The sequence below is a fragment of the Seriola dumerili genome, unplaced genomic scaffold (assembly GCF_002260705.1).
Source record: "Seriola dumerili isolate Sdu_G_001 unplaced genomic scaffold, Sdu_1.0 BDQW01000091.1, whole genome shotgun sequence".
Lineage (NCBI taxonomy): Eukaryota > Metazoa > Chordata > Actinopteri > Carangiformes > Carangidae > Seriola > Seriola dumerili.
Window position 1 is genome coordinate 1,456,411 of NW_019174346.1, and position 13,887 is coordinate 1,470,297.

The window sequence follows — 13,887 nt, forward strand, 5'->3', positions numbered from 1 at the left end:
TATCACTCACTGACTTTGTTATAATGTTTATTTCTCAGTAATTTTCTCGAAACCTTCCGTGCCACATATTTATAATGATAAAATAAAAATGTCATAAACAACAAAAAAGTGAAATCAAAAAGTGAAAATGATTAAATGAAAACTGTGATCTCGTTGATTGAACTGCAAAATTCAGATCTGTTCGTCTTAAAATATAAATGCCAAGCCTTTATGATGGGCCAGCACAGCAGCTCAAATTCAGTCGAGAGCAGCCTCCACTCATGTCTGAAGTCTGCCTCTCCTTTCCTGCAAAAGTAATGATCATGGCAAGAGAGGAGAGGCTTCTCAAATTGGCTGTCTACCAGTCTGTCCTCTTGGGAAAGATCATGCTCCACAGACTGAGCAGTCTCTCTATTGATGAGTGGTGTTGGCATGTTGTTGCACACATACATCTGCTTGTTGGTGTGTCATTGTTTTGTCTCTCCATGTGCAGTTTGCATTCTCAGAGCCACTTCCCTTCTGACGGTTTCTTATGAGAAACTTTCAGTATTTGGAACAGAGACTGTAAAGTCACGGAGGATGGCTGGTGGTAAAAAGTGTGTGACTTCATCATCTGAGGAAGTCGTTTGCATCTTGTCTCCTGCCAACAGTCAACAAATGTCTTTTAACCATGATGGTTTTATGATTAAGCAGCTTACACCTTCCTTTCCCTCTGTGTCTTTGCTGCTTCCCCTCCCTGGTTTGTCTTCTTGGTTCCCAGTTATCGAGCTCCCAGTTTGTCCAGTAAGCTGTGGTTACCTGGCTGAGGCTCCCACCAACTCTGCTAACTCTGTCTTTACCTGTGCCCCCCCCTTAATACTTAATACTGTAGTAGATGTAGTTTTTAATAAGATATCCTTCATAAAGGGTTTATGAACTCAAATTAATTGTTTTATTAATAGTTAACAGAGCATTCCTGAATATCTGAGATCTGCATTTAAATCAGGGCTTGTGTCATTATTTTTACTTTTAGCTGCAGCTCACCAATAAATCACATACATCTTTTTAATCTTTGTGCATTTGCTTTTATTGTTTTATTTAACGCCATCTTAATGTTCTATTTTGAATGCATTTCCTCTGTAAAGCACATTGAATTGCCTTGTGTCTGAATGGTGCCATATAATAAATATATATATAAATATAATAAACTCGCCTTGCCTCGCCATTGATTCATAGATCAGTTAAAATCCATTAATAAGATCAGCTTGTGGATTGTCAGCTTATAGGAGATCCTCCAACATGACACTTGCTTTGTATTTTTTGCTGTAGCTCTTCACTTCATCAGGAAGAACCATCAGTTTGACCACTTCCCTTCTGGAATCAGAGCCTCAGGACATCTGGACCAGAAAGTATTTATTAAGAGCTTAATTAACATTTACAACTGCAGACATGATAGATTACTGAAAGAACTCTCAATTAATTATTTATTAACAGTTATAATTGCAGTTGACTGGGAGTGAGAAACCTGTGATCCTTTATACTGACATTGTTAACATTTCTGACATTTCTGCAGAATTGATGGATTATTATTAAGTTAGAGCCATTAGCCTTTATTAATGACTTACACTAACAAAAACATAACTGCTGACATAGTGGCTCCTCAGACAGAGATAAATCCATGAGTCATCAGTTATAAATAGTAGGTCATTAATAAAGGATCAGGAGATTCTCACTTTATGATAAACCATCAGGTCAGCAGTTTTAAATGTTGGTTAATCATTAATAAAGGGTAATGGCTCTTACTTTTTAATAAACCATCAATTCTGCAGTTACAGAGGATGAAAATGTCAGTTAAGGTTCACAGGTTTGTCACTTTCAGTCACCTGCAAAACATAATGTTAACAAATTATTAATAGAGGGTTCCATAAAATCTGCTCTCTGGAGCTCTTAATGTTAACAGTTGTTAATAAATGGATTTTGTTTTGGATGTTGCAAAAAATAAGTTTTCCAAAAGGTCAGTGTATTTGATATCTTATGTGTAAAGGGTGGTGCTGTAATTTCTGAAACTTTGGCAGATTACATTAATAGTATGAAGGAGGACAGTAGTTACAATGTCACTTTAGAATGGAGAAATCTGAAATGCTAAAATAAATCATGACATTCCCATAAGTTACTATTACACGCATGTCAAGACTGTGCTCATCATATTGTGTGCCACAAGTAAAGTGGGAAAAATTTCCCCAAGTATGAAATGGAAGAGAGGAAATAGGTTCTTTTCACTTTCCTCTGACTGTGACTTGCTCGGACATGAATTTAGTGTCGATGATTCAAGACGCTTCTTGTGCCAACTCCCCGTGTCCGGAGGTTTTCATGTGATGACTCTGCGCTCACCTCTTTACAGTGACGTTCATGTCAAGTTCTGACAAACACGTTGGGCCTCCTTTAATAATGCAGGTGAAAACCCATGTGCTGCTCTGTCTACAGGAGGCAGGGAGGAGGGTATAGAGTCACATAAAACTGTGAAGCTACTTCATAAACAGCACTGACACAATCTGAGTTCAACATTCATACGGTGATAAATATCAAAACCCTGGCTCTGTGACCATTTCTGTAAAAATCTAATGAGAACGAGGGACTTCTCATCTCCTCTCATTTTTCTGCTCTCAAGAAAAAGAGAACATTTTCTTGGTGCAACAGAGACTTTAATAATAAACACAATCAACCATGCGCACAAGTTAAATGGATTTTTGCAGACTATTGAATTGCTTAATTTATTAATGAAAATCTATGTTTACAGATGGAATATCCAAATTGGAGCCAGAATCCTTATTCTTGGTAATGCTGTTTGTTCTATTGAGAGTATTTGATAAACTCAAACTATCACTTTCTTCCTGACCACGCTTCATGTGAAAGCATGCACGCACTCCCACACCAGAGACATCATACTGTGTGTAACAGTTTCCATACTATTTCATGTCTCTACAACCTGTTATTCATATAACAGCAACTTACAAGACGTATTTGTATACAACTGCATGGGGTCAGACCGTTAGGAGGATAATTATCAGTGTTTCCTTCATTACAGTCGCAGTCGATCATGTGAAAAGTCATCCCAGTTTGCTTCTGGCTCTTCATACCAGGTGGTGCAGAACATCTGCAATGTTTTGAAGGGGGTTATATAAAATTTTAATAATTAGTTGCACTCAGACCATGTTGCATGATGGACATTTTACCGTTTAAGTGGAGGGCACAACACTGTTTCCAACTAAAACCGCTTAAGTGTTAAAAGCTGCAGAATATAGGCTAACCTATTCTAATCCTACAGTTTTAAAGCTGGAATGTAGTTAAAGACAAAGGGATTGATAGTCTACTTTTGCCCTTGAGTGAAAGAGGGAGGGAGAGACCGTGTGTGTGTGTGTGTGTGTGTGTGTGTGTGTGTGTGTGTGTGTATGTGTGTGAGACAGAGACAGAGAGAGAGCAAGGGAGAGTGACAGAGAGATAATCTCTTTTGTATTTTTGATCCCTAAATGTGGTGGTTGTGTCCCCTTATCCCAGCTACTTAGTTTCTGCAGTGCGTTAGTGATGCCGTGCACTTAGGCTGTGAAAAGCAGGTCAATATGACCACTGAGAGAAAACCACATGTGCATCACATGGATAGCCTTGGGATTATTCCTCACAAAATGTCTTAATTCCTCTGTTCGCTAATGATCCAGGGAAAATGCCTCTAATCTCCATTCCATTAATTAAAAAGAGCATGAGCCCGTGGAAAACCTCACCATCTGCTGCAGTTTCATTCCTGCAGACAGATTGTGTTTTCAGTTTTTAACCAGGGAACTGGGTTTTTCAGAGCAAACGGGTGGAGCATGCATTGAGGTGGATGGTAAACAAATACAACTGCTCTACTTGAGTATTAATACACTGAAACATGCTGTGAAAGGGCTGTTTTAAACAGGAGAGATGATGTTTGAGCGACTTCCTGAGGACAATTTTACAAGTTTCACACTTCAAATCCAGACTGCACATAGTCACATTTAGAGACTTCATAGTCTTTAACAATTAGTTTATATAGATTAAATACGTGGACTTTCATTCTCTTAAATGCTGCAATGCAGCCTCTGTGTTCTATACCTCTAAGGTCTTTCAATCTGCTTTGAGCTGAAGCTTCATCTCCTCTTTTCTCTGATTGGATAAAGGTTCAACTGAAATTCTCAATTTGTCTAATAACAACATTGATCAATGGATTTTCATATTGATTTCCAGACACAGTCCCAGTTTGTTATGACAATGAATTTATTGAAAAGTTTCTAATAGAATCTCTTCGTTCCAAATCAGTAAAGCATTTCAAATAAAACCACCTCGATGAAGAATTAAAAGTCTACAGCTGTAACACTGTGAGTTAGAGGTGAACATGCTGCAGGAGGGTTTGTTTCTATCCGATTATGCTGAAGTGTATCAGCTGAAAGTGATGAAACCCTCTTATAAGAAATAGAATCAAGGATGTTTGACCAAAGCCTAGAGACTGTGACATGAATTTGATCGGGCTAGTAGGCAGGAAAGATTATCCAAGCAGATGTCGTTTCCTCTCTATTGGAGTAGTAGGGCCAATAATACACACACACACACACACACACACACACACACACACACACACACACACTAATCTGAGACAGGCTAGTAGCCCATGCACATCCCGTTCTCTCTCCTCTCTTTTCTCTCAGGCAGACAGTCGCTCTCCCAGTCCCACCAAAGTCAAGTTTTTTTTCCAGCCTGCAGTTTCACAGTTCTGCTTTAATCATTTCATGTGAGTCCTTGCTTCAGCCTCCAGATGGACACACGAGGAGCGGAGAGAAGACTGTTTGTGAAATGGCATGCAGTGTGCTGTTTCGCGTTGTTCACTTGTTTCTTGGATGCAGTCTGGGGACAGATTCGCTACTCAATCCCAGAGGAACTGGAGCATGGAGCTTTTGTTGGCAACATCGCAGAGGACTTGGGCTTGGATTTGGACAAACTCTCCGCGCGCAGATTCCGAATAGTCTCAGGTGCCAAGAAGCAGTACGTGGAGGTGAATTTGGAAAATGGAGTTTTATTTGTCAATGAAAGAATTGACCGTGAAGAACTGTGCGAGCAGAGTTTGTCCTGTTCCTTCCACTTGCAGGTGGTCATAGAAAACCCTCTGGAGCTGTACAGGGTAGAAATGGAGATTCTGGACGTGAATGACAATTCTCCTAGTTTCCCGTGGACCGAATTTAATCTGGACATATCGGAGTCTGCCGCGCCAGGGTCCCGTTTCCCACTTGAGAGCGCACAGGACTTGGACGTCGGATCCAACTCGCTGCGCACCTATTTGCTGAGTGTGAACGAGCATTTCCTTCTGGACATACAGACGCGCAGTGATGGCAGTAAATTTGCAGAACTGGTCCTACAAAACCCGCTGGACAGAGAGCAGCAAAGTGCGCATCAGATGGTCCTCACAGCGGTGGATGGAGGCGCGCCGGAGAGATCCGGCACCGCGCAAATTGATATCACCGTTTTGGACGCAAATGATAACGCGCCGGTGTTTGATCAGTCGTTTTACAGAGTGAGACTGGCTGAGAACGCACCCAAAGGAACCGTAGTTATAAAACTCAACGCGTCCGATTTAGACGAGGGTCCCAATGCTGATATCACATATTCTTTCAGTGGCCACGCTCCCATCAAAGTGCGCCAGCTTTTCAGCGTGGACTCACGCACGGGGGAAATCAAAGTCAAAGGAGTGATCGATTATGAAAAGGCCAGGATGCATGAAATTTATGTTCAGGCTAAAGATAAAGGGCCTTCCGCTGTGGCAGTTCACTGCAAAGTGCTGGTGAACGTGTTGGATAAAAATGACAACCTTCCAGAGGTGATCCTGACGTCAGTGTCCACACCTGTGCAGGAGGACGCGCCCCCAGGAACGGTGATAGCCGTCATCAGCGTGATGGACAAAGACTCAGGTGAAAACGGGAACGTGGACTGTGAGATTCCACATCAGATCCCGTTTCAGCTCCATTCCTCCTTTAAGAACTACTATACTTTAGTGACCTCTGATTTTCTGGACAGAGAGACAGTGGGAGAGTACAACATCACCCTGACCGCCCGAGACATGGGCTCCCCCCCTTTATTCACTCGGAAAACTATTTTAGTCCAAGTGTCTGATGTGAACGATAACGCGCCCCACTTCAAGCAGCCCTCCTACACTGTGTATCTGACTGAGAACAACGCGCCGGGGGCGTCCATCTGCTCGGTGGCCGCGCTGGATCCAGACTCCGGGCAGAACGCGTATCTCTCCTATTCTATACTGGACGGTGACATACAGGGGATGCCGGTGTCCACATACGTGTCCATAAACTCAGACAACGGAAACATTTACGCACTGCGATCCTTTGACCACGAGCAACTTAAAAACTTTCAGGTGACAGTTCAAGCTCAAGACGCCGGATTCCCGCCTCTGAAGAACAACGTGTCGGTAAACATCTTTATTTTGGATCAAAACGACAACGCGCCTGTAATCGTGTCACCACTTCCGCACAACGACACGGCACCCAGCGAAGCGGTGCCCAGATCCGTTGACCCCGGTTACCTCGTCACCAGAATCAGCGCTGTGGACGCGGACGCGGGTCAGAACTCGCGTCTCTTCTATCAGATGCTCCAAGCGACAGACCCGAGCTTGTTCAGCGTCGCTCTGTACACGGGCGAAATCAGGACGATTCGCCAGCTGATGGAGAAAGATCCCACGAGGCACAGACTGGTCATTCTGGTGAAGGACAATGGTCAGCCGCCCCTCTCGGCCACAGTTTCCATCATTCTGTCAGTAGTTGACAGCCTGCCAGATTCACAGCCCGATTTGGGTGACCTGTCACTAAGCCCCCATCACAGCTCCAACCTCACCCTCTACTTAATCGTGTCTCTGGGCGCAATCTCCTTCACATTTCTGGTGGCTATTATTGTCCTGGTTGCAGTGCGGAGACTGAAGGTCAGAGCGTCCAACAGAGAGTCAGACTTCCCCTCCATCAGCGGGAGGAGCTGCTGCTGCTGCTCTCGCTCGGAAACACCCACCACCACAGAGGTGTTCAAAAAGTCCAATTTGAATGTGCGGATGTCCACGGGCGCGTCCGGCTGCGCGGAGACAAACAGCACCGGCGCGCTCCCGCAGGTCTATTGCTACAAAATGTGTCTCACACCGGAATCGTCCAAAAGTGACTTCATGTTCCTCAAGCCGTGCAGTCCGGTTCTGTCAGTCCAACAGAACAACGCCAAGAGCACAGACTACCTGACCTCAGGCTGGAGCGCACTGGACCGGAATGAGCTGTCCAACAACAGAGCAGCGACCCCGAACGAGGTAACACACGTCATCACAACAGGAAGTTCACTTTAACAACTATCCCCAAACTTCAGAGTATCCAGTCACTCGTGTCTGGAGCTGGTGACCCAGCTCTCTCTTCTGTCAGACACGGAGAAGGTTCAGCACTGGGCCAAAAGTCACGATGCAGTTTACACACTGGGGGTCGCACCATCACCATGTATCATAGCTTACTCTGTAATCATGTTTGAAAAGCGGAGGGAAGTTCAACTGTAACATTTTAGAATAATTGACCGTGTGAAGAATAGTAAGATGGAGTCATGAGGCTGCAGCTTCTATAAGTATCAGTCAAATGGAAAATACAGTTTAAAGCAGCTCACATGTTGAGACACACACTGCAGGGCGGGGCAGATTATCACTGTGTCAAACTGTGTGACATAAAATGTGTCTCAGGGATAAAAGAGCTGCACAGTCTTATCACAGACTCCAAGCTGACTCCTGATCTCTGTGTTTGTGCTCCAGTCAACAGCGTCACTGTATCCATCAATATTAAAACTCACATTAGTCACATAAGCAGATTAGTTACTAACTCATTTAGCAGTTTTTAGGGGATGAGACATTTTCTCAGCCGTTACAATGTTGCATCAGAATCTATTATGTAATTTGTCATTGTAAGAAATGTGTGGACAGGAAAACAGATCATGCTCCTCCTCAGGTTTTACAGCTGTTTCACTAAAACATGTCCATGGAGTTTACTCACTGTTTCAATATGAACCACAGACAAAAAGGCAAAGTTTAACCGCCTCCCATATCTCATGCCTCCATATACCATTATATATATACATGACAGCATCTACACTTGAATTAATTGCAGTTGTTCTTCATGAGTTGATCACTAAGTTTGTTTTCAATGTTTCAACTGTGCAGCTGAAGTATTCAAACAAGGACTGGACATGGACCAAGAACCAACGCAACTCAGCATACAAGAGGTGAAAACAGAGTCCCAAGCACAGATACAGTCCATGCACAGGCTGATGTTCTAATGCTGCCTCTTTATCTGTCCAGGTATAGTTCAGCAAATATGGAGGGCACTCTTTCCCGTCAACAACATTATGATGCAGATGGGTTTTCCTGCTCCGTGGCGCCACAATACTGGACCTGGGGAAACCATATGAATGGTAGGTGGCGGCAGCAGTGCAATTGGAGCTCATTATTGTTCACATGAAAGAGGAGGAGGGGGTGGGGTGGGCTTCCTCAGTGTGTCTGTGCTTAAGGATTTAGTCAGAAATATAAAATGGTAGAGCAGAAAGCAGATAACACCAGGCCCCAAAATTGGGGGGATTTTAATGCATCAACATGAGGATTACTGAAACCCTGCGAGAGGTGTTTTCCTTTTTTTTACAAAAAAAGCTGAAATTAAGAAGAAGATGCTTTTAAAACCACCTCTTTCAGATCAAGTAGACTGTATGCAAATATGAGGTCTTTGCAGAAATAATCTTCTGATACAAACTGAAATTTATGCGCATGTTACAGGCTGCAAACTGTCTCTTCAAGAGGGAACGGCTCCTAACTACTCATGGACTCCGAAGTACACCCAGCCTCATTCTGAACCACCAGACTACCAGCACAATGTTTACATCCCTGGCACCACATCCGGCTACAGCACCCTGAAGCTGGCACCCAGAGGAGAGCTGGATGTGTACAACACCTTCTCTACATTTGGGAAGAAAAAGAGATTCATCTCAAACTATGAACAACCTTTCGATAAAGATGATGCTCTCATAAGCAACGCTATCTTTAAATGATACACCAACCATGCTGTATATTCTGTGTATGATACATGTGCCGTTAACTAGTTCTAACAATAATAATAACTATAAATTGCGTCGTCAGTGGAATATTTGCTCTTGGAGGCTGACAGACCATGTTTCTCATTCTCCCAGGGAATTAAATACCACTCCTTGCAACAATTATATTTTTATTTTTGTAAATACTGAAATAAAATAGGTCTATGTTGAGTTATGGTGGGTTCTCCAAGTAGCAGAAATGGACGTCATGAAGTCGAGACCTGTAAGACTTCAGGGCGATGTGGTCTAAAGTCTGAAGGCAGTGAAGCTGAACGCCAGGAGAAAGGTTTCTTTCTTTCCCAGCAGCAGTGAACTCAGGTAAATGTGATTGGATTAGTCTGGAGGCTGCTGATTCTCACTGAGGCAATGGTGGATGTTTAACTCTAAAGAGGTTCATGATTTCAGCAGTGTGGAGTCTATTACACAAAGGATGTCCATATACCAGTCAATGTGATGTAGACGCAGCTTGTTGTTGTGTAGGGACAGCTGTTCTGAGTGCACTGCTGTATGGCAGAGTTGTGAACCAACTAAACAAGCAATAACTGATAACCATATCATAATTATCATAATAATAGATGTGTGTTTAGATCCTGGTGATCAAGCTGTGCTACAGGTAACGTTGTCTCATCAGTTCATTTTCTATCATTCAGTCATGAGTCCACTTAGCGACAGGTCGTTTGTGCATGTTTAAAAAGTCTAAATGAAATCCAGGTACAATACAGAAACAATGCAGAGGAGTGGAGGTGAAGCAGTGATAACAACATAAGAAGAGACACACAACAACACATGCATCTGAGTAAATAAAAAAAGATCTGACACTAAGGAGTGTAACCATACAACATCTGTGGTTTACCTGCTTCGGCTGCTGCTGTGACCCGTTACACCGACACATCACATCCAACTGGTGATGACATTTAAAAGGTCAGCTACACAGGTGAAATGATGTCACACCGTCACGTTACAGCAAACAACACACACCTCTTGACCCATTAGATTGTCTGATCAGCAGCTGCTGTGCAAAGAGAGATAGTTCAATCAGTGCTTATATATTTCAGATTTGTATTTATCATTGAGTGTAATTTGTAGATCTATGATGGCCACACAGTTAATCTACTGATCACTCTGTATATATAATCTATTAATACATATAATATCAATAAATCTGTCCACAACTCTGTAACTGTAGTTGTTTTTTGACAGAACAGTCCAACCTTTACTCAAACAAAATCATTCATTTCACATCAGTAAAAATACAACATGGCAGGAAAAGCCGAGTAATCTCAACTACAAGAGCACGGAGAGGACGGATCAACAGACCCCGGACCTCAGAGGAGAAAACTTACATTCATAGTAAATGGTGTAGATCTGCCCCAAAATCTAATGGGTTCCTCCCTGGCCCATGATCCATCCCTCCATCAAGTCCAGTGTAATTGGTTCAGTACTTTTTCTGTGTAATCCTGCTGACAAATAAACAGACACGGCTGAAAACACCAGCTCCTTCATGGAGGTAATTACAGCTACAAGTGAGCTTAGTAAAGATTTACAGGATCAAACGGGATCTCCAAACTGAAGAAAATGTGACAGGAACACAATTAGCTTCAGAAAACACTGAAGAAACAAAAGAGCTCGCTGTTCATTTATTTTGTGCTTGAGACGTGAGTCCATAAAGGTCAGAGGTGTGAGGCATGGAGTCATACTGCTGGATATCAACCTCACTGCACAGTGTCAGCCATTTTCCCAATATCCTGCCAAGATAGAACCAGGCGTAGTAACTAGACCTAATCCCTCTCTAAATACAGAGAGGAAGTCGTGTCCTCACTCTCTGGCATATGAAGCTTGTGGCAGAGAAGAAGCTGTTATTGTTGTCATGTCATGACAGCGACCTTTTCTCTTGAAGTTCTGGTCAGGAAACCAAAGGTTTTAAATCTGCTGTGGAGATTATCCCCATGATGTGAGCTACAGCAGTGACCTGCGGGTTAATCTTGGACTTGGGCCTGACCGCCTCAATGAACTACTTCATGTTAAAAGAACTGGTGGCCATGAGCCAGATTCAGATTTATTTGAGCACTCTGAGGATCGAGTTGGATGGAGTTTAGCAAAAAATGAAGATATTTCCCCGTCATTCAGAGACTACCAGGAATTAATAAACAAATCCAGACAGACCCAAAACTACATCCTGCCAATAATTACAGATAATCAAGCCAAGATTTATCTTCTACTGTATCACAACCGCAGTCATAATATGTCCCTTGTGCTATAAGCAGAGACACACAGCATATGTCTTGTTTCTTTGCCATGTCAAAATCTGCTCAGAGCCCAATCTGTGCTGCTTTATTTTCTTTATCTCCCTCTTTTCTCACCCAACAATCCATAGCCTCGGCACCTGCAGCGAGCTCAGGAATTTCCCTTCTTTTTCCACTAGAGGGCGCCTTTCCCTCACAGATAACCTCCTCTGCAGAAACTGACCATCCCTGTAGGTGTGCATGGTATTACAGTTTTTTTCAATTGCTAACAAGCATTGGTCAATACTGAAACTACTTTTTCAAAACGCTTCACACAGCCACATTACAAACATGCATCTCATCTAAACATTCATCTGACCTCCAAAACTCTCTCACCAACAAAACACATCAGACATGTCTCAGGATAATAATAATAATCCACAACACTGGCAACAAGTCCCCGTCAGGAAACACTGTCACGCTCTGCTCACTGAACTACAAAATACTAACAACAGAGAGCATCACATTTTTCAGATGAATCAATATTTTATTATCGAATAAGATCTTAGCACTTTATTGAGTGTACTCAATTATTGTATTGTATATTGTAACAAGAATTAATCAGCAATTTGCTTCAATTACATTTATGTTTTCTATATCTTTGCATAGTGATTTACAGTACTTCATGTATAACATATTCACTCCCTCTCTTCTGCATTTGGCCACATGTTTTCGTCAACATCACATCTTATGTCTTCTCTGGCAATGCACCTTGGGAAGAATCTTTTAGAATGTCTGATCCAACCCTGGCAGGCTTCAGGAGAAATATCTCCACACCCTGCATTCATGGCGTCCAGCAAGGACAGCTGGTCATGTGGAGAGTGGTCATAAACCTTCCACCTCCACCCGGAGAAAAACTCTTCTATGGGGTTCAGGAAGGGCGAGTATGGAGGGAAGAAAAGGACAGACATCCTGGGATGTGCAGCAAACCAGTCAGTGACTGCAGCAGAGTGGAACGCCACATTATCCCACACAACAACAAATGTTGTGTTTCTTGCCCTTTGACCTCTCTCCCCTACTGGCACAAGTTGATTATGGAGGTCATCCAAGAAAGAAATGAGCCTCTCTGTATTGTAGGGACCAATGAGAGGTTTGTACAAAAGCAAACCATGATTGGAGAGGGCTGCACACATTGTAATGTTTGCTCCTCTCTGGCCTGGGACACCCACAGTTGCCCGCTGCCCAATGACGTTTCTTCCTCTGCACCGTGCTTTTGCCAGGATGAATCCGGCTTCATCCACAAAGATGAATATATTGTGGAGCTGGTCTGGCCTCCATCTCCATTACCATCTAAAATACAGCAAATCCACAGTATTAGTACAGCTCATTATGCAGAGCTGTGCATGTATTCTGTTTGGTTATTGAACAGACATCTTACCTGGACTTATGGATAACTGAGTTCTTTCACACGTTCTCCATTTCTTTCAAATGGTCCTGTGTACAACTGCTTCATCCTTATTTATGTTTTTCAAGGACTCCGGTGATTGTTGTTGTGCTGACCGTGTTCACACTGGCAAAAGTAACATTGTCTGCCAGAACTCTGTCCCGAATTTCTCTCTGTCTTATGGCATTGTTTGCAGCGACCATGTCAATGAGAACAGTTTCCTCGGCATCTGAAAAAATTCGTTCATTTTATTGTCAATATTTTGATATTATTGTTTATAGATTTCAATGTGGCTGCAGCAGAAATGCACAATTTTTTTTCCATCATTCTATTTTGTTTGTGTTTTTTTAAGTACATTTTTTTGGGCTTTTTTGGATAGTATAGTGGAGAGAGGCAGGAAAAGGGGAGGCAGAGAGAGGGGGAATGACATGCAGTAAAGGGCCGTCCGATGCGGGATTCGAACCGGGGACTGCTGCAGCGAGGACTGTAGCCTCTACATATGGGGCGCCTGCTCAACCCACTGCAACACTCGACGCCCCTTTGTTTGTGTTTTTAACTGTTTTGAACAAAGTGTGTTACCATTTGAAAAATGTGCTGCAGAATTGTAGTGTTTTGCAGGTGGTTGACTGAGAAAGGAGTTCATGACTTTTGGTAACTGTGGTCACTGAATGCATTTTGTGTGATAGCAGTGAAAAGTGATTCACAGTTTGCTCCACATAGACTTCTGTTTGCTTCAGTTTTGACCAATGCTTGTTAGCAATTAAAAAAACTTTAATTCACCATTGTATGTCCACAACAGTCATTAACAACATTCTTCTATTTCAAGGCTTTTCACGAGTTTTAAAAAAAAAAAAATTAAATATTATATTATTATTCAACGGGCTGGAGTTGCTATATACACTCATATATTGTAAATCACATTCAATACTGGCTCTTATGTATATGTAAGCACATATTCCTGATCAGTTCTCTCTCTCCTGCTCTACACACAGCTCTATAAGCAGGTGGTGAACAGGTGGTGTTGCTTCTATCAACAGTATATAAGACCTGTGTGGCCTTTGTCTTTGTTTCTTGTTCTATTAACAAATGGCCCCTGGG

General features: G+C 42.6%; 1 protein-coding gene across 1 annotated transcript; it reads left to right on the plus strand.

The window, feature by feature from the left end:
• The first annotated feature begins 4,689 nt into the window (after positions 1-4,689).
• LOC111222192 (protocadherin beta-15-like) lies at positions 4,690-9,294 on the plus strand. Its single transcript, XM_022745809.1, has 4 exons — positions 4,690-7,315; positions 8,204-8,265; positions 8,342-8,454; positions 8,810-9,294. Exons 1-4 carry the CDS (start codon positions 4,784-4,786, stop codon positions 9,079-9,081), a joined length of 2,979 nt encoding a protein of 992 aa, XP_022601530.1. The 5' UTR covers positions 4,690-4,783; the 3' UTR covers positions 9,082-9,294.
• The last annotated feature ends 4,593 nt before the right edge of the window (positions 9,295-13,887 follow it).

Excerpts from the sequence above, each read along its gene's own strand:
- LOC111222192 (XM_022745809.1), top strand. The coding sequence starts at position 4,784 with ATGGACACACGAGGAGCGGAGAGAAGACTGTTTGTGAAATGGCATGCA. Across the intron at positions 8,266-8,341 it reads CGCAACTCAGCATACAAGAG|GTATAGTTCAGCAAATATGG; the intron begins GTGAAAACAGAG and ends TTATCTGTCCAG. Across the intron at positions 8,455-8,809 it reads CTGGGGAAACCATATGAATG|GCTGCAAACTGTCTCTTCAA; the intron begins GTAGGTGGCGGC and ends CGCATGTTACAG.